This window comes from Pinus tabuliformis, chromosome 6 (assembly GCF_031772625.1).
Source record: "Pinus tabuliformis cultivar Carrire ecotype Pingquan chromosome 6, CPIR1, whole genome shotgun sequence".
Classification (NCBI taxonomy): Eukaryota; Viridiplantae; Streptophyta; class Pinopsida; order Pinales; family Pinaceae; genus Pinus; species Pinus tabuliformis.
In genome coordinates, this window is record NC_142292.1 from 1,240,809,474 (window position 1) to 1,240,831,696 (window position 22,223).

At 38.1% G+C, this 22,223-nt stretch overlaps 1 protein-coding gene across 1 annotated transcript in view; it reads left to right on the plus strand.

Annotated features, from left to right (window-relative positions):
- Positions 1–6,765: 6,765 nt before the first annotated feature.
- LOC149263174 (pentatricopeptide repeat-containing protein At1g80270, mitochondrial-like) overlaps positions 6,766–22,223 on the plus strand; it is a 62,639-nt gene continuing 47,181 nt past the window's right edge. Inside the window, exons 1-2 of the mRNA XM_089425899.1 lie at positions 6,766–6,994; positions 7,151–7,664. Coding sequence (XP_089282025.1) covers positions 6,960–6,994; positions 7,151–7,664 — 549 coding nt within the window. The 5' untranslated portion in view covers positions 6,766–6,959. The remainder of the gene's footprint in view (positions 6,995–7,150; positions 7,665–22,223) is intronic.

Sequence of the window (22,223 nt, forward strand, 5' to 3'; positions counted from 1 at the left end):
CATATGTTGATGAAGCCCCAGGTTCCTCCATAAGTGGCACCACTACTCGAAGTCCATAAGCATTGGAAAGACACTATTGGTTCAAGTTCAATGACCCCAGTTTAGTTATAACAAATTCCTTTTCATGCATATATATATATATATATAAGCTAAAGCTAAGTACAATAGTGCAACAGAAGCTTCACTTTCATTCAAAAAATCCAAAACCCCTTTCTAAAAGCATGAAAGGGGTATTTATAAGAGTTTTTACAAAAAAATAGGAGATAAAACAATTCTCAAGGAAAGCTTAACTAAACTCAACAAAATATGCATGAAAAGGAATTTGTTATAACTAAACTGGGGTCATTGAACTTGAACCAATAGTGTCTTTCCAATGCTTATGGACTTCGAGTAGTGGTGCCACTTATGGAGGAACCTGGGGCTTCATCAACATATGGCAACTAAAGATAGTTGCTTTCAATTACATATATATATGTGTACATATATATATGTGTACATATATATATATATATATATACATATATATATATATATATATGTATATATATATATATATATATATATATATATATATATATATATATATACATACATATATATATATATATATATATATATATATATATATATATAATATATATATCTGAACCATTATAGTTCTCGAGATGAATAGATTGATATCGGACCTGGTACTTTTATCTTGTGTGTGTGCATTCTTTCTTTAAAAGAATATATATATATATATATATATATATATCTATCTTGTATACTTTCATATTGATTTTGTCACTTATCACTTTTGAATGTGTCAAGATTAATTCTTTTAATTGCAGAGAACAATATTTTCGATTTGTTATAATGTGGAGAGCTTAATATTGTTTTGATTAACTATTTAATCAAAACAATAACTTAAATTGATATTCTTATATTGTTTTATAGTAATATTTATTATTATGAATCAATATTATCATTTCAGCACATGTGATTCATATGTCCGGTAATATAGATAGTTTATATATTATGTTTACATAATTAAGTTTTCACATATCACTTTTATAATCATTTTATCACCTATTTCACCTCACCTGCACTTATTTTTGAACGGGTAACTAAAAACCCATTTGAACCAATCAGAACCATCAATTTCAACCAAAAAATGGTCTAATTGGGGCCTTGACCGGGTGGATTCAACGAATGTTGATGATGTTAATTTTGGCCATCAACACTTCCATGCATAAAAATGATGTCAAACAATAATTTATATGTACAAATGCGTGAAAGCAATTTTGGAAGTTGTTATGAAATGATAGTGATAATTTATATGTACAAATGCGTGAAAGTAGTTATGGAAGTTGACATGAAATGATAGTTTTCATCCACATATGCTTGAAAGCATGTGTTGAAATTGACGTTCTGAGTAGCACTTTTCATTTTTTAATGTATTTGTCCGTTCATCTCTAGTTTAACCCATATAAAATAATAAAATTGTCGTCTTTAAAGTTTATATTTATATGCAAGGATAGAATAGACCATCAAAATAGCTAATACATTAAAAATTACTAAACATTAATCATATATAACAAGAGGTCAAGTCACATTACAGATACCGAATCCGAGCAACACCATGGTTTATCATGGCATGCACTCTCCTAACGTCTGGAATTTACTATCAACATTAAACAACCTGAAGTTTTTTATTTTTGTTTAAAATGTGCATAATTTTGAACTTGTGATCTAACTCATGAGCATAAAGTTTAACAAAAATTTGAATTTTGAATGATCGTGTGAATGAGTAGAAGAGATTGACAACGAAGGAGGATAGAAAGAGAAGGGTGGGAGGAATAGAGATTGATGGGAAATCCAATGACAATTTAGATTGGATTGTTGTGTATTTTTTATTTCAGTTTCATGGCTAGTTTTCCTAAGGAAAAATTTATGATATGCAAGAATATACAATTTTTTTTGTCTTATCCTTTTTTTTTCTCCATACACTAGCCCATATGCAAGGGTACATATAGAAAGAAATTTTAAAATGGTAAAACAATGAGGAGGGTAGAAACTCAAATGAGCCAAAGATTGATGAAAGACGGGCCAATATTGTTCTTAAAAGTTGGAAAGCGAGAATTCATGTGACTTAGAAGTCTGTCAATGATGCCTAGGATATCTCTAATCCCACAGTAGAAGTGGTGAATGTCTCCTTGCTTGAGGCCCATCTAATTGCCAAATGCCCCGAGGATTCCTTGCCAGACATGCAAAGATTACAAGAGGAGTGGAATTAGAAAGAGGAGGATGTTATCAAGGAGATTGAGTAATTAAAAAGGTAAATCTGGATGACTGACGTTTTTTGGTAAAGCCTCACAACCATTGGTTGCTATTAAAAGCACTAACAAACAACACCAATCAAATTCTTCCATAATTGAAAGAAACTATCTTTAGTTGCGATATGCTGATGAAGCCCCAGGTTCCTCCATAAGTGGCACCGCTACTCGAAGTCCATAAGCATTGGAAAGGCACTATTGGTTCAAGTTCAACGACCCTAGTTTAGTTATAACAAATTCCTTTTCATGCATATTTTGTTAAGTTTAGTTAAGCTTTACTTGAAATTTGTTTTATCTCCTATTTTTTGTTGTAAAAACTCTTATAAATACCCTTTTCATGCTTTTAGAAAGGGGTTTTGGATTTTTTGAATGAAAGTGAAGCTTTGTTGCACTATTGTACTTAGCTTTAGCGCATATATATATATATATATATATATATATATATATATATATATATATATATATATATATATATATATATATATATATATATATATCTGAACCACTACAATTCTCGAGATGAATAGATTGATATCGGACCTGGTACTTTTATCTTGTATGTGTGCATTCTTTCTTTAAAAGAATATATATATATATATATATACTTACTTTCATATTGATTTTGTCACTTATCACTTTTGAATGTGTCAAGATTAATTCTTTTAATTGCAGAGAACAATATTTTCGATTTGTCATATGTGGAGAGCTTAATATTGTTTTGATTAACTATTTAATCAAAACAATAACTTAAATTGATATTTTTATATTGTTTTATAGTAATCTTTATTATTATGAATCAATATTATCATTTCAGCACATGTGATTCATATGTCGGGTAATATAGATAGTTTATATATAATTTTTACATAATTAAGTTTTCACATATCACTTTTAGAATCGTTTTATCACCTATTTCACCTCACTTGCACTTATTTTTTAACGGGTAACTGAAAACCCATTTGAACCAGTCAAAACCACCAATTTCAATTAAAAAAAGGTCTAATTGGGGCCTTGACCGGGTGGATTCCCTGAATGTTGATGATGTTAATTTTGGCCATCAACACTTCCATGCATAAAAAATGATGTCAAACAATAATTATATGTACAAATGCGTGAAAGCAATTTTGGAAGTTGATATGAAATGATAGTGATAATTTATATGTACAAATGCATGAAACTAGTTATGGAAGTTGACATGAAATGATAGTTTTCATCGACATATGCTTGAAAGCATGTGTTGAAATTGACATTCTGAGTATAACTTTTCATTTTTCAATGTATTTGTCAGTTCATCTCTAGTTTAACCCATATAAAATAATAAAATTGTCGTCTTTAAAGTTTATATTTATATGCAAGGATAGAATAGACCATCAAAATAACTATTACATTTAAAATTACTAAACATTCATCATATATAACAAGATGTCAAGTCACATTATGATATCGAATTCGAGCAACACTGTGGTTTATCATGGCATGCACTCTCCTAACGTCCGAATTTACTATCAACATTAAACAACTTGAAGTTTTTTATTTTTGTTTAAAATGTGCATAATTTTGAACTTGTGATCAACTCATGAGCATAAAGTTTAACAAAATTTTGAATTTTGAATGATTGTGTGAATGAGTAGAAGAGATTGACAATGATGGAGGATAGACAGAGAAGTGTGGGAGGAATAAAGATTGATGGGAAATTCAATGACAATTTAGATTGGATTGTTGTGTATTTTTTATTTCAATTTCATGGCTAATTTGCCTAAGGAAAAATTTATGATATGCAATAATATAATTTTTTTTTTTTTTTTTTTTTTTTTTTTTGTCTTGTCCCCAATTTTTGTTGCTCCAGGCTTACTCCCCTTTCTTTTTTTTCTTCCATACACTAGCCCATACGCAAGGGTACAATATACAAAAGAGCAGTGACATTGGCACTACATGGCTTTTGTTCTTATAAAGATGATTATTTAAGTATTTATTTCATTTCCTTTTAAAGCAACATTATTTCATTTGTGTATCATTCTTGTGTGTATATATATATGGAGGGGAGAGAGAGAGAGAGAGAGAGAGAGAGAGAGAGAGGATTATTTAAGTATTTATTTCATTTCCTTTTAAAGCAACATTATTTCATTTGTGTATCATTCTTGTGTGTATATATATATGGAGAGAGAGAGAGAGAGAGAGAGAGAGAGTTGTTGTGTATTTTTTTTTTCATGGGTAATTTGCCTAGGAAAAACATTATAATATGCAAGAATATACAATTTTTTTTGGCTTATCACCAATTTTTGTTGCTCCAAGGCTTACTCCCCTTCCTTTTTTTCTCCCTACTCTGGCTTGTACACAAGGGTACAATTTAAAAAAGAGCAGTGACATTGCCACCACGTGGCTCCTGTTTTTATAAAGATGATTATTTAAATATTTATTTCCTTTCCTTTTAAACAAAGTTATTTGATTGTTGTAATATATATATATATAGACGAAATGACCATTTTCCAAACATTTTTTCTCCTCGCCAATTTTGTCCAAAAGTCGGTAGATATTTTTAAGAATCACAACTTTAAGTTGTTTAATTTGCATTGTTTGAGTGCCTCAGGAGTTTTTTAGGGTGGCAAACTCATTTATGTAACAATAAATCACAATCTTGCTCGAAATTATATTGCCAGTCTCCAGCCAAAGAAGCCTTTCATCTATTAGTTAGATTGTGCTATTTCCTTTTACTAGGTAGATTTTCTATTTTAATTTTCAAACAAAACTTATAAAATAGGGAAATGTTTATCTTGATTTACCATGAAGGAAACTAAACTAAAGATAGAACTAAATTTTAATAAGTGACCATTTAAACAATTTATTGCTATTCACTAGTGTACAAAAAGAGCCAACTTGTAAGACAAGGCCATTAAAACTATTATCTAGGTAAAAATTAAAATCGAATTAGAAAATTCAAAACATAAAACTCGAGGAAAATCATAATTTGGACTTACAAGAGTCTAAGGCCTTAATAGCTGCTAGTGGAGTAGCTAGAGATTGGAGGGACGCCAATGTGAACTTCCATGCATCCTAATTTGCGATCCAGTGACTGCATGGTGAGTTGCATTTTGTCTAACATCAATAAAATTTCATCTTTGGCCTAGTTGCAGTCTAATAGAACTCTACCCCTTAGAAGCTTGAGATGCCAATAAATGTCAACAATATACATGTTTTGGCTATATCTGCCACAAGTTGACATGTGCCAGGTAGCCAATCACCAATGTCATTTTAAATCTTTGTGCCGATTAAACAATGCCACTCACTTGCAATCTCACATTTTGCTTGTTCAATTTTTGGTTGCATAAGCTGAGGAGTGTGTTCCCTGTATTGTTGGGTGTAGTTCGCTATTGTCACTTATGCATGGGAACCTTCTTGGTCACATAGGGAAGTGGCACCATGACATACTTGGACTTGTTGACAAGGCATGTTTAGCCAAGAGGGACAAAGATACCGTGAGCTTGTATCATAAGGGGGTAAATTAAAGCTGACTTGGTTTTGTAGAAGGAGAAGGAGATGTTAGATTTTGGTGGGCTAAGCAAAGTGAGAGTATGAGAAGCAACAAGGGTCGAAAAAAAGACTAGGGGGTAGAAGAGAGTGATGAATGCCGACAAAGAAGAAGGGGGAAACGACTAACATAAACACAACCTAACAAGGGAGAATCCCAACTAAAATCGTAAACTTCCAAATAGAAGCAGAGGAACCTGGAGAACAAGGGATAGGATAACTCGAAATTATAGAGTATAAATAGAAAACCCAAGATAATACCAAAAAGGCATCGAATGGAGCTGGCCTGCTTCATGAATTGTCATGATTCAATTCTCAATCGCATTAGGTGAGCAAAAATAAGCGCTCCACATGCATACTGAGACCATTGCATTGTTTTAGAGTCGAAGCCTCATGAAATGACAAATTGTCATGGACAGGGTAGCAAGGACATGGCCATCCAATGGCTGTAAATCTACATGAGCATGAGCCATATATTTTCCAAATCACCAACATTATTAATACATTAACTTTGTACTTGAACTAAAACCATTTGCCATTATATTATTTTAAATGAGCATGATGTATCATGCATCGAGTCAGTGTTATATCACCTAAGGGCGCCTTGCCACATCCCATCCCATAATTACAAAGCTCGATGGCCACTAGACACCCCCCTTTCCCTATCAAACACCCCATCTACAATTTCATATACTTTATGATATATAAACTAGCTAGCTAACTAACTATATATATAAAATGATTTATCTATATAAATTAAATAAATAAAACATTTATATAAATTAAATAGGTAACATATATTATATATAAAATGGTTTATCTATATAAATTAAATAAACTAAATAAACAAAACATTTATATAAATTAAATATGTAAATGGCTTATCGTATAAATTAAATATATACAGGAGGAGAAAGATAAGAGATTTTATAACTACAAAAACTATTAAATGAAAACCTGTAAAAATACAAAGAAAACCAAAACAATCGATACTTCTGAATAGCAAGAGTTGGAGGGTTTTGCTGCGATGGTGAGAATTAGGGTTTAAGCTGAAATGATTTTAGTAGTATACCATTGCTGCGAAGAGCAGTGACTGAGGCCATTGCATTTTCTACCATGTGGGCATTACGAAGAACAACAAATCTTCTGAGGTAAGTCTGCACGTTCATTTAGAGCTTTCATTTAACGTCGAATTTCAGTGAATGGATTTCACGATACGCGAGTTTTCATGGCTTGAACTTTTGAGAGATTTTGTGTAACCCCTGCAACATGGAGAAATTTTTACATTATTTTGTCCTGGATGGCAGGGTAGATGGTAAATACCACCATGCCTTCAAAGCTTCTGCAGGCAGATTTCAGAATTGGAAAGACAGTGTAACACACTCAAGTTTCACATGCCAGTCTGTCAAAGATGATGTCGTTGGGTTAGGCGAAATAATTGGGCCGGCTACTGGAAGAGGCATATCGCATTTCCATTACCAGTACCCCAAATTTGCAGAAGTTGGTCGAGGGTTCACCTCTCAGGCTGAAACAGAGGACAAGGATTCGGCAGTTGCTTCTGAGGATGAGTTTTCGGAGCTGGAGCATCCCGATAACTCTGCTGAAGCTCATATCGATCCTTATTTATCAGAGGCAGAAGGTGAGAAAGAGGAAGTTCACAATGCCACACCGTTGTATCAGGCCATTTTGAGCTGTCGATACTTTGATTTGCCCTCTTCACTTGATCAGTGGCTTGCTGATGGCAATGTTTTAACGAGACGAGAAGTTGCCATCACCTTTGTGCATCTTCGTAGGCGTCGCATGTATAGACGTCTTCTCAAGGTGAGCCTTTGTCTTTTGACTTGTAGCTTTAGTGTTTCTGTTATGCAACTTTATTGTTACATGTTATCCAATGCTTAATGTGATCAATTAGCCATTGGCTTTTGACTTGTAGCTTTGGTGTTTCTGTTATGCAACTTTGTTGTTATATGTTATGCATTGGCTAATGGATACATGGCTTGGATCAACAGAAGTTGGTTATTAGCAAGATCAAGGGATATGTGCTGCATTTATAACGTGTTTTTTGTTTTTTAATGATTGGTCACTTCTTTTGGTTTCCTGTTGTTTACTCGAAATATGTTTTAAACTAGCAACAATCCATGGTAGGGTGAAAGCATGTGTTTTCCTCTCCATTTGTTTAACGATTCGGACCAGGTTTCTGAAGATAGTAAGACAGGCTGTAATATACACCCTCGTTTTTTTTGGTTGGTTTTTTTGTTTGAATGTGCTTATAGAAAAGAGAGAGGTATGCAGAAGATTTGTTTGACAATGATAGTACCGGCAGCAATGAAATAACTCAAAAAATAACAATATCTAGGAAAACCCCCAAATTGATATAACTCAGATTTATTTTTGGAGTTGGGATTGCATATATGATCAAAATGAACAATACCCAGATAACCTAAATGCTTTAAAAACACATTTCAAGCATACCCATTAAATCTGGAAATGCATAAGTCTGATTCTGAATTGAAATCTGCAAAATCATTGTAGCAGCAGTACTGTAGTGAGCTCTAAAATCCTTTTTGCTGCCACAAATAGCCTCAAATCTGCTCAACACTTGATATCAAACCAACAATGAAGCCCAGCTGTGATATCTATGTGAAAGCACGAAGATATTCTCCAGAATTATATCTTTCAATAACGTGGAGAATGTCGCCAGCAAGGTGTTTCGTCCTCACAAACCAAGAAAATGTAATTCCTCCAAAAATATGGCAATATCAAATATCAAACCCAACCTATAAAATGAACTCCACAAATTTGCTTTTATAACTCTCCCAAGAAGTTCAACCCTCTTCATCAAGCCATGTGGGACTAACTAAAATTACTTTTAGTCTCCCAATCTAAGGCCTCATTTTTTTTCTTCCTATTAAATATATCTTTTTAAAGTAAAACATCTTTCACTTAATAAGTAATCCCTGTAGTCCTTTCATTACACATATTAAAATAATGATAAGGTTAAATCTTTGATTTAACTTTATTAATTAATAACTTATCGTTATTTTATTTAAAACCACTGGATGATATAAAATGCTGAGATAGTCATCAAAACTGAACCCAATTGACAATACTAAAATAGTAATCCTGCTAGTTGACCTAGTTAGTGCTTCAAACTGACTTAGTAATAATAGTAAGTATTGGAAAACCATCTAGAATTCATCTTAGAAAAAGACATCTTGCTTACAATCTTGTTGAGATCTCAGTTGACCGTAAAACACTGCCAAACTGCTGGATTAATTACCTCCAAGGTTCCGTAGCCCTAACCCAATCGCCTACAAGAACCAACTGATGGGCTAGAGGTCTACCAACTCTACTGGTTAGGAAGGGGACATTACAACCCACTTTTCCCAAAATTGCCTGTTCTCAAGCAATCTCAGCTCTAGATGTTGCAATATCTGTTCATTTTCCAATGTGGCATCCTCTACTAGCAAGTTCTCCCATTTGAGCAGAAACTTTTAGATGACCCTCTTACGAAGAGTCCTCTCTCTAGTATTAATGATATCACTTGGAATTAATATCAACTTCCCCTCCTCATCCAATGGTGGGAACTCAGATGAGGGAACCACGTTATGACCAAGTGCCTTCTTGAGCTTGGATACATGAAATACATTATGAACCTTGTTGCTAACTGATAGCTCAAGTTCACCAACCCTCCAAGATACTCTAAATGGTCCATGAAATCTGGGCTTGAGCTTCTCTGCTCTACTCTTCTTGAGAGTGGACTGGATAAGTATGCTCATTCTTGTTTTGCAGGCAAGTAGGACACTTTCTAACATACTTAAGGACTTCATTCGCAAGTCCTTTCCATGTGAATCTCTCATGAATTTTCTTGTTGGTTTTAAAGAAATTGGGTGACCAGCCATAGGTGCATCATGAAATGTCTTCAATATATTTACCTTAAGCTGTGAAGAAGGCACCGACTGAATTTTGCCATTATACATGATCAATTAATTTCCCACTGTATATTTGCCATCGTCTAAGAAACCGGATTTGTTCCCCAGGCCTCACGTGTCCCGAACCAGGCGAATCAGACACGATTCAGTGGGACACGTGTCCTTCAGATCGTGTCTCATCGGGACATGTGTCACGCTTTTTTGACCTATGCGCAGCCATAAAAGGCTGATTTGGGCCATTCTAACTTCACAATACTCATTCTCTCTTGCTGTGGGTGTGTGAGAGCAAAGAGCAAAGGGTGTGAGAGCATTTTGTAGGCGATTCAAGCAATAGGTAAGTGCATTTTCTTTGTATTTTTTTGCACTTTTATTTCAACAGGTTGCATGTGCATTTGTTTTACAAATTTGTGCATTTTTTCTTTTTTTTTACAACGTTCATGGCTCAATCAAGGGCAATAGGGAAGGGGAAGAATGTCCCCTTTGGAGATGCCCCTCCTCTTCCAATTTCATCAGGATCTGCAAGTGTTCCCTCTATTGCAAGTGGGATTGCACCAACAACTTCAAATGTTGAGGGAAGACAACAGCCTCAAGATAACAAATATCCCTTGTGGAAATATGTCACAAGAGAGCAAGGGCCAGGCAACAAGATGAAGGGAGGAGGCAATGTTGCTCGGAAATACAACTACTGCAAAAATTATTTCATGAGGACATATTACTGTGTGAAAGCCCATGTGTTGGCTTTACCAAATTCTGGAATTGCAGCATGTACACGGGTGTCTTTAGCTAAGAGGAAGCAAATGGAAAAAGAGGCCAATTTTGGTATGGCAAAAGTGGCTGCAACATCTAAAAAAAACAAGAACGAAGACCCCCTTCCATTCTTGAGGAAAAGCAGCAACAAATTTCCATTTGAGAGTTCTGGTGGGGGACAAGCAGCAAAAAGAAAGGCAATGGCACTTGGTCCATTGGACAAGATTTTTCAGAAAGAGAAACGGGAAGAGCTTGACCTCACCATTGCATTTTATTTTCTATAAGAATTTCATATCCTTTAATGTTGCATGCTCACCTTTATTTATTAAGATGTGCTGAGCTCTAACTCATGGGGCTCCATCAGGGTATGTGCTTCTTGGGTCAGAGAAGTTTAGAACCACATTGTTGACGAAGGCAAAGAAAGAGGTGGACAAAATGCCCTGGACTGCTCAAGCCTATTAAATCAACATGGCCAACATCTCGGGTTATCATTATTTCTGATGGATGGACAAATCCAACACGACACCCACTCATCAACTTCATGTGTCTTCCTTGAATGGTCCAATTTTCTTGAAATGAGTGGATGCACTTGGACAATACAAGGATGCACAATATATGGGCGAGTTGTTTATTAAAGTTATTGAAGATGTAGGTGTTGATTCTTGGGTGCAAATCATTACAGATAATGCACTTGTTTGCAAGGTTGCTGGCATGATTGTGGAAGCTAAATATCTACAAGTATTTTGGACACCTTGCATTGTCCATTCTTTGAATTTAACACTTAAATCTATTGCTTCTGATGTGCTTTGGATTGGAAGCGTTATTGAGGATGCACGACATATCCACAACTTTGTACAAAATCATACAAATGGCCTCACTATCTACAAGCAATGCACCAATCTATCATTGTGAAAGATTGCGGATACACAGTTTGCCTCTTCATTCATCATGTTGAAGAGGTTGAGGGAGGTCAAGACCGCCCTTGGGGCCATGTTTATTTTAGAGTTTTGGTCTTTTTGGAGAAAGACAGATGAAACAACCTCAAAAAGAGTGAAGGACACAATGTTAGATGATGCTTGGCGGGAGAGGGTAGATCTACTTATTCAGATCATGGACCCTATAATTTCTTTGCTTCGATTTGCAGATACAAACCAACCCATCCTAGGAGAGGTTTATGAGGGATGGGATTCCACGATTGAGTTTGTGAGGAGCATTATTTTACAGAGTGAGTGCCCTGAGTATGAGACATCATCAAAGGCCTCCTTTTGTGACTTCGTCCTCTTCTTCTGTGACTTCATTCTTGAGGAAAAGCAGCAACAAATTTCCATTTGAGAGTTCTGGTGGGGAACAAGCAGCAAAAAGAAAGGCAATGGCACTTGGTCCATTGGACAAGATTCTTCAGAAAGAGAAACGGGAAGAGCTTGACCTCACCATTGCATTTTTTTTCTATAAGAATTTCATATCTTTCAATGTTGCACGCTCAACTTTATTTATTGAGATGTGCTGAGCTCTAACTCATGGGGCTCCATCAGGGTATGTGCCTCTCGGGTCAGAGAAGCTTAGAACCACATTGTTGACGAAGGCAAAGAAAGAGGTGGACAAAATGCCCTGGACTACTCAAGCCTATTAAATCTATTAAATCAACATGGCCAACATCTGGGGTTATCATTATTTCTGATGGATGGACAAATCCAACACGACACCCACTTATCAACTTCATGGTGTCTTCCTTGAATGGTCCAGTTTTCTTGAAATCAGTGGATGCACTTGGACAATACAAGGATGCACAATATATGGGTGAGTTGTTTATTAAAGTTATTGAAGATGTAGGTGTTGATTCTTGTGCGCAAATCATTACAGATAATGCACTTATTTGCAAGGTTGCTGGCATGATTGTGGAAGCTAAATATCCACAAGTATTTTGGACACCTTGCATTGTCCATTCTTTGAATTTAGCACTTAAATCTATTGCTTCTGATGTGCTTTGGATTGGAAGCGTTATTGAGGATGCACGACATATCAACAACTTTGTACAAAATCATACAAATGGCCTCACTATCTACAAGGAATACACCAATCTATCATTGTGGAAGATTGCAGATACACAGTTTGCCTCTTCATTCATCATGTTGAAGAGGTTGACGGAGGTCAAGACCGCCCTTGGGGCCATGGTTATTTCAGAGTTTTGGTCTTTTTGGAGAAAGACAGATGAAGCAACCTCAAAAAGAGTGAAGGACACAATGTTAGATGATGCTTGGTGGGAGAGGGTAGATCTACTTATTTAGATAATGGACCCTATCATTTCTTTGCTTCGATTTGCAGATGCAAACCAACCTATTCTAGGAGAGGTTTATGAGGGATGGGATTCCATGATTGAGTTTGTGAGGAGCATTATTTTACAGAGTGAGTGCCTTGAGTATGATACATCATCAAAGGCCTTCTTCACCACCATACAGGATATTCTTGTCAGCAGATGGGACAAGTATTGCACACCTTTACATTGTTTGGCTCACTCATTGAACCCAAAATACTACAACCATGTGTGGCTGAATGGTGACCTTCCCGCAAATTCCCTTCTCACATGGATGGGGAAATTTCATAGGGGAGGAAAGATGCATTGAGGCGGATTTTTCAGGATAGAGCATCCTTTGATGAGGTGGAGGATGCCTTTGCAGAGTTTTCCATTGGCACTGGTCGATTTGCAGGATATGATGTGATTAGAGACAGGGGCGCTAAGAATCCCTATTCTTGGTGGGCAACTCATGGGGCAACAAGCCATCCTCTACAACAGTTAGCCATGAGGCTCCTCTCTTATGTGACTTCATCCTCTTGTTGTGAGAGGAGTTGGAGCACATATGGGAATTTCTATAGTGTCAAGAAGAGTAGGCTTGAGCAGTCCAGCGCAGAGACAATGGTGTATGTGCACACCAACCTTCGTCTTATTTATAGGCAGAGGGATAAGTGGTTGAGGGAAAAGACAAAGATGTGGGATGTCTTTCCTAATGATATGGGTTTGAACAATAATGTTGAGTTGGCATTGGCCAACTTGGATCTTAATGAGCTAGTGCTAGAGCCTGTCACTTTTGATGATGGTGATACTATAGAGGGGTCATCCTCCACACTAATAGATGCAGAGATGACATTGGATACAGAGGAGGAGGATGCAGCAGAGGAGAGCAGTGGTGACCATGATGATGAGTACAGTGATGTTGATTTTGATGATGAGGATTGATGACTCATGAGCTACCTACTGCCTTGAGGCTTGTAGTTGTTTTGTATTTGCTATTTCTATTTGCCATTGGCATTGCTACTACCTATGTAACACATTTTGATTTTGATGACTTAATGAGAAAACTACAGTATCTTGTCTTTCTCCTATTGGATCATTGATGAATATGTTTTATGTCACAATTGTATTTGTATGCATAATGTTACTTTGTAAAACTTACATCTAGATGAAGATCTATGTTTGAATCAATGAATTTGTATCATGAATGAGAATTTGTGTAAGAAATATCTAATTTTTAATATATATCTATATCTATATATATATATGTACATTTTTTTTAATAAAATAATATATAACGTGTCGTGTTCCAAGGGGTCAACGTGTCCATGCTTGACACTCGAATCCTTGTTTTCTTCGTGTCCCATGTCTCTGTGTCAGGTGACTTAGGTCATCGTGAATTGTACCTTCCATAACTTTTGTTTCCCATAAATATTTGGCATACTTTGTTGCAATTAACTCCCTCTAGTCAACAACCACCAACGAACATATGTGAGGCCTCTTGGAAAGCGCAACAACTACATTCTTCTTCCCCTTGACATATACAATGTCAAACTCATATGCCTGCAATCTACTGATGCACTTCTGTTGCCTATGATTTAGGTCCTTTTGATTCTTGAAATATTTGATGTTGTTATGATCTATACTGATGATAAATTTGCCCCCATCTAGGTATGGTATGGATTTAGCCAATGCATGCATAATGGTCAACATCTCTCTATCATATATTGAGTAACTCCTTTTTCCTCTCCACATAACAAATATCTTGTAGAGACCGCAAAGACCAAAGAATCCCTTAAGTTGGGTGATATTTGTAAGTGTAGGCCATTCTAAATTTGCCTTGATCTTCTCAGGATATACTCTTACTCCCTCTCCACTAATGATATGAGCAAGATAAAGAAGCTTTGTCATCTCGAAGTCTCATTTAGACTCCTTAGTGTATAGAGACTCACTCCCTAAGATGCTTAATACCTCCTCCAGATGCTGCGTATGCTTCTCCCAAGTCTTACTGAAAATCAGGTTGTCATCAAAGATTATCAAAACAATTTTTCTCAACTGTCTCTTAAAGACTTGATTCATACAACTCTGAAAAGTGGCTGGAGCATTCGTTAATCCAAAGGGCATTACCAAAAACTCGAAATTCCCAAAATGGCATCTAAAAGAAATTTTCTCGATTTCCTCTTCTCCTGTCCAAATTTGATGATACCTTGACCTCAAATCTATCTTAGAAAAGTCTCATGCCCCCCGCAACTCATCGATCAATTCATCTATCCTAGGAATTGGATACTTGTTCTTGATTGTCTTTTTGTTCAGGGCCCTTTAATCAATGCACATCCACATTGTTCCATCCTTTTTTTTTACCAACACTACTGTTGATGCCAAAGGACTTATGCTAGGTCTTATGTGCTCCATCTCCATGTTGAATTTCCACGATCTTGGGTCTAGGATAGAATCTTAAAATCTCTGACGCTACCAAACCAAGAATCTCAACAAAACTACTTTGCATAGCAGAATATAAACAACAGTAAATCACACATGCACAGAATATGGACAACTTTTTACAATTTCAACCCAACTTTGTTACATTAAACAACATATAATACAACAGTCTAGGGCTCTCGTATCAGGGATAATGGCCCTCATACATCCACTAGTACAAGATACAAAACTGGGGCTTGGTGTCTGTACATTGACAACCAATCTGCTGTCAACAAGATACTCTGTCTGTCTAGCTGATGTAGAGCTCCTCACAACTGCCTTGGTTGTACCCTGTCCTTGCCCAGTCCTTCAGCTCTCGATTTGCAACACTGCCTCTATCAACGATCTAAGCCCATCTGGCCACTGAATCTCGGCTATCCAATCTGCTCACTAGTTGATCGTTCGTCCATCAACCATCAACACATTTAGACTCTTGTTGAGTTGTTCACAACTCCACTTGTGAACAACTCTCAATCTGCCCACTGCTGCTCCTCAGCTACTCGGGTACTTCAACCCACTATGGTCTTCCCGCGTTGCACCGATGAAGACCAACATAGGGCACAGAGGGCTACCACCTATCATTGCAAGATGTTCATCTCTCACAATGAACACGGGCTAGGAGTACTGCCCATCATTTGTTGTAGAATTCCTTCTCCACACACAAGTCTCAGGCTACTCAAAACTGCTCTTGGCTGATCAGACCCTTCAGCTCAACCACTACCACTCTAGCAACTACCTTTGTCCATTAAGGTGTTGCACACTGGGCTCCAACTTGGACACTATCACACTGTCCTCTAGCAGACCATATGTGCCCAATCCACTTTCACACTAGGTCCACTCTCATGCTACCCTCCAACAGTCCACGAGTGACGAAGTCCACGCTGTAGCATCTGCTCCTAGCTAGGGCATCCTCACACCTAATAGACCCTTCTATTGGCCGCCCATAGAATTCTCCATATCTGCCCTTTGCTTTGCAATATAGGAGCTATTGCACAAATCTAGGCTCCAATGTACTGCTGCAACATCTACTCACTGATTAGGACATTTGACATTCCATGTCACCCCAATCACATGGCACCCACAGGCTGCTTATAACTTTGTCCAATCACTATGGAAACTGCCCATTGGTTAGGGCTTTTGACCGACACGTTAGCCTGCCTTTTTTGGCTTCCTTAAGCTGCACTATAATCGATCCAAAACATGTCACAAACTATGACCCAAAGCACAACTCTAACTCACTATTTGAGGTCCTCTTGACTGCTGCAATCCTAGGTCTGGTTAGGGCACAATACACAGTCCTAACAACCCTCATAAAAACCATGCGACGACCCTTCTCTTGCTGCGGATTCCCTTATTCTTCAAGCTTGCTACCTACGCTGTCTGTCCCATTATTCTAGCACCTAAGAACAAGCCTTACGACCCTCTGTCTTGCCCAGAACAGGCTTGCGATAGCTCTAGGGACTGCAACTTACCCTAGATAGGGATCTCCACCCTCAAACAGCCCAGAAGTCACCCTTGGAGTTGCGACTGCCTTTGTATGAGGCTCTCCTTCTATCCGTTGGTTGGGAAGACTTCTTCCAACCCACTGTACTGCCTTACATCCCTTACATCAAGTAGAGACTAGGCTTTGGCCTTCCCCAAGGCTGTTATACAGGTCTACGAACTTGTTTCATGAGATCTGCCCATACAAAAATCTTCCAAAACAACCCCAATACAACCTTATCTCACCTAGACCTCCTGGAAGGTAAACACGCATCCAAAATAGTCATGAAGAGACTCTCCTCCTTCGCTTGGCTGCTCTTCCCTGCGATCCAACAAAGATATAAGCCTCCTCAATCGAGCTTCTTTTTCAGCTCTTGAAGTCATGTGTTGAACTCAAAGGATGGTAAAATGCCTCCACAACACCTTGTATTTATACACATATAAGGGTTCCACAAATTTGTTGAAGGGACATGTCCCTTCGACCAAGCCTACATGACTTGACTGTCCATAATTAATTGTCAACTTCAAAAATTCATATCTCAAGTTCTGGAGCTTTGATTTGGGTGATTTTCGAAGCATTGGAATCGACACGCCATGCTCTATAAACTCATTTTATCATGCTCAAATTCTTCATGGTTTTGGCCCAAATCCTGATGGGTGCAAACCCCATGCTTGGGTTCCAAGTCCACAAGCCTACTTGTGGCGCTTTCCCACCAAACCCGAACACTAGGGCTTGGAGTACCTCCCAAGCTACGCAAAAATCAACACTCCAGTAACTCCTTAATTGCCTTTTCTATTTCATCCTTGTGCCTCTTAGGATGTTGGTAAGGATAATGATCACTAGTTTGGCTCCTTCCTCCATCTCAATGACATGCTCGATTCCCCTCTCAGGAGGAATTACTTGAGGGATACTCATGAACAACTTGCTATGTTTGGATAGCAACCCATGAATGCCAAGATGGTAATAATTCTTTTGCTGGTCCGACATTGTAGGCACTGTTTGCATGGTGAGGCACTTTGTTTCCCACTCTACCTGGTCATGTTTGATTAGCTGCTCCATCCTCTTAAGTGGTACCAATATAGGCCCTCCCTCTGAAAGTCCTCGAAGTACTACTTTCTTGCCTTGATGTTCAAACTTCTTTTCCAACTTTTGTAGATTGAAAGAGAACTCTACAAGGGACATCATCCATGCCATACCAAGAATAACATCACTTCCCCCGTGTCTACCACATAAAATTCGTCTTGTAGCTGATAATCAACCAATTGTATACTTAGATTTGAACCTTACAAGTACAATGAATCTTATACTCGTTAGTCCATCACATTAATGTTGGAAATAGTACCAAAGAGAGGTGTTACTAGGCATTTATCCCTTTTAGCCTATTGAGCACATAATTACTTTTGTCTTGGTGACATTTATGAGTTATATTAATGTCATGGGTGGAGAAGGTACTTAAAAGTGTTGTACCATGTACTTTTTCTAATATTAAAGTCACTTGTACTTTATAAAGTGACTTTATGTGTAAAGTACTAAGTGTACTTTTCTAATATTAAAGTGAGTTGAAAAATCACTTTATGAGAAAAATAGAAAAAATACACAACTTGAAAAAGGTTCTAGGAGACTTTTAAGTGATGGGCCCAATGTGTGAGGGGGGTGATTTGAGAGAATTGATCTCAGCCACACATTTTGAGATTTGGAGATTAAATCTCAACCATTGGATTTTAGGTTTAGGGATTCAATCTTTCCAAGGAGACAAAAGACGGAAAAGGGATCTCATTCTTCACTTCACACTTGAGAGAGCATGAGGAGAAGAGAGGAGGGGAAACTTCAAGGAGAGAAGGAGAGATTGCTAAGGAGAAATTGCAGCAAGGAGGGAGGCATGAATTTCTAGGAGGAGGGCACACAACAACACGAATTTTGAGGAAGAGGGAGGCATGATTTTCGAGGGTTGTGCACGAATTTCGAGGAGTTGTACAACATGAAATTCAAGGAGGTTTTCATTGCTGTCAAGCCTGAAATTCGAGGCACGAATTTTGGGACAACAACCACTGTCAGTGCGAATTTCAAGGCAACATACATACACACATTTCAAGGCAGATTGTTTCACTTTCAACGCAGATTTCAAGCCACCTTTAGTACAATTTTCGAGGCAGAATTTTGGGCACGAATTTTGAGGAGATGAGCTAGGAAAAATTGCAGAAATTTTGGGCATGTAAATTTGTGAAAATCTGAAGATTTCAGTGGGCACAAATTTCTAGAAATTGCAATTAATGCTACAACAGAAAAAAGGAAATTAAGTACAGTGAATTTTTGTACTTATTTTATAATTTCTTAAGCAATAAAATCCTCTTTTAAAGACCGGTTTTCCCCAAGAGGCTGTGGGGTTTTTTTTTTTTTTTTTTTTCCGGGGTCAACTTGACCAAAAATAAGTGTCTCATATGTGTGAATGCTTGCCAAAATTTTGTATTAATTTTCAGCTGATAGGAAAGTGAAAAATAGTAGAAGTACTCTTATAATGTTTGCAATGAATGCATACTGAAATTTATATCAGCATGACGAAACATGTGGGTTGGTCCTAAACAAACACATGCAAACTTGTAAACTGGGTTAAGGATGCAGATCATAAATTTTCTACACGGCATCAGAGCTAAGTGGAGGCTCAAATCTCAAATTTTAGTTAGCTGATAAAGAGGGCAACAAGCATCTAAAGTCTTCAAACAATGAACCAATACCTTTGAAACTTTTCCAGAAACCCAAAGGCTTCAACAGTTCAGAGGGATGAAGGTTCTAGCTTCCATATTTGCTTCATTTTGTTGGTTGTGGGGTCATGACTACTAGGTTGAGAGTAGAGGACAAATTGATGGGCGCTGAAAACTTTGGCCCATGGAAGGAGAGAATTATGCTTTTACTGGAGGAGGTGGAAGTGTGGGATGTTGTGGAAGCAACTGTGCAAGCACCCACTGATCCAGCTCAGTTGGTGAAGTTCAACAAGAAAAATGTGAAGGCAAATAGGATCCTTCTAGATGTCATCAAGGACCATTTATTCCCTAATGTTTCAGGGATGAGATATGCATATCAAGTGTGGGTGTCCTTGATCTCTTTGCACTAGAGTTCTAATGAGAACAAGAAAATGATGTTGACACAAAAACCATGCAACACCAAGATGACCAAGACCGATAGTGTGACATCTTTTCTCACTAGAGTCTCATAGGTGAAGGATGAGTTAGCTACCATTGGAGAGGTTGTTCTAGAGGAGCAGTTGGTTAGGATTGCCTTAGATGGGTTCACCAAGAAGTTGGATGGCTTTATCCACGACTTGGTGGTTGGAGAGCGCTTTCCTGGTTGGAGGAGGATGTGGGACGATTTCATCTAGGAGGAGATTAGGAGGAGTGCGAAGGGTGGCAACAAGAGTGGTGGGGGAGGTGAAGAGGAGAATGTTTCTCTTGGTTAGGATTGCCTTAGATGGGTTCACCAAGAAGTTGTATGGCTTTATCCACGGCTTGGTGGCCGGACAACGCTTTCCTGGTTGGAGGAGGATGTGGGACGATTTCATCTATGAGGAGATCAGGAGTGCGAAGGGTGGCAACAAGAGTGGTGGGGGAGGTGAATAGGAGAATGTTGCTCTTGCAGCTAAGGGCAAGAAGGGAAAGAAGATCAAGAAGGGGTCTTCTAGTGGAGCAAAGCAAGAGAAGCGGAAACATAAGGCAAAGGAGAAGGACATGAGCAAAGTGAAATGCTTTGCTTGTGGGAGGATGGGTCACTATATTGTTAAGTGTCCCAACAAGAAACACAGAATTGCAGCTTCAGCAGATGTGGATGATTTTGTAGTTATTTTTGATTCAGAGTGTGCTTTGGTGGTGAGTTTAGCCACTCATGTCACTTCTTCTCGTGCTTGGTTCATAGACAATGGAGCATCTTGCCATATGACCGGAGTTAGAGAGCACTTCACGAGCCTTTTAGAGGATGACATTGACTTGGAGGTTGTGCTTGGCGACAACCCCAAAGTCAAGGCGACAGGTATGGGGACAGTTTCATTTTAGAGGGAGTCATCACCCTCTTTGAAGGTGATAGATGTTCTTTATGTTCCAGGGTTGAAGAAGAGTTTGATATCAATCTCTAGCTTGGAGGACAGGGGGTATGAGGTATTGTTTCGAAAGGGACAAGTGTTGATATATCCCAGGGGATCCAATATCGAGTCTGCTCGTGTGATTGGAGCTCGTAGTGGGAGACTATACAGACTTATATTTCACCACTTAGAGCTATGGTAGCGCAAACTAGTAGCAGTGAGTTATGTGAGTTGTGGCATAAGAGGATGGCCCACTTGCACCATGGAGCTTTTAGGATGTTGAGGGATATGGTTACAGGATTCCCTGACTTCAGCACAGAGCATCATGATGTGTGTAGGGAGTGTGCTTTGGGAAAGTAGACCATGACACCTTTCTAGAGCAGTGACAAGAGAGCTGCAGGTATCCTTGACTTGATCCATTCTGACGTATGTGGTCTTGTGTCCCATGTTTCATTGAGTGGATATCAATACTATGTGATATTCATAAATGACCACTCCAAGAGGATCCAAATTCACTTCCTGAAGACCAAGAATGAGGTCTTCTGGAGATTTGAAGAGTTTAAGGCTCTTGTGGAGAACCAGACAGGGAGGCAAATCAGGGTGTTGAGATCAGACAATGGGGGTGAGTACACTTCTGTGAAGATGAGGGATTTTGTTGAAGTGTTGGCATCAAGAGGGAGCTCATTGTGCCTTATAACCCTTAGCAAGATGGGGTGGTAGAGAGGAAGAATATGAACATTGTGGGTGTAGCTAGAGCAATGTTGCATGATCAAAGTTTACCTTTCTGCTTGTTGGCCGAGGTGTGTAACATTGTTGTTTATTTGTAGAACACGATCCCACATAGAGTCTTGGGGAGCAAGACTTCTGAGGAGGTGTATTCCGACAAGAAGCCAAAAGTTGGGCACATCAGGATATTTGGGTGCCTTACATATTCACACATCCCTGTGGAGAAGAGGACGAAGTTGGAATCCACTACAGAGAGGGGTATTCTAGTGGGTTACAGTGAGACCAACAGAGCGTACCATATATATCTTTTTGTATAGAGGAAGATTGTCCTAAGGAGGGATGTGACATTTGAGGAGGAGAGGGATTTGAGGAGGTCTCGGAAGGTTGATCAGGTAGAGCAACAAGCTCCTTAATAGGGGGCCACATTACAGGTTTCAAGTGCATTAGAATCAGGAGGTTAACCTTCTTCAGGAGTGACAGGTTTACAGGGCACAATTTGCTTGGTACCAGATCACCTGGTGCAGGTTCATCAGGCACAGTATCTCAAAGTTCAAGATCTCCATTGGTTATTTCAGAGCCTTCCTCGCCTAGAGGAGAGGCACCAGTTGAGGATTTTCCCATACCACCACAGGAGACTACTGCAGGGAAGAGGAAGCCAAGA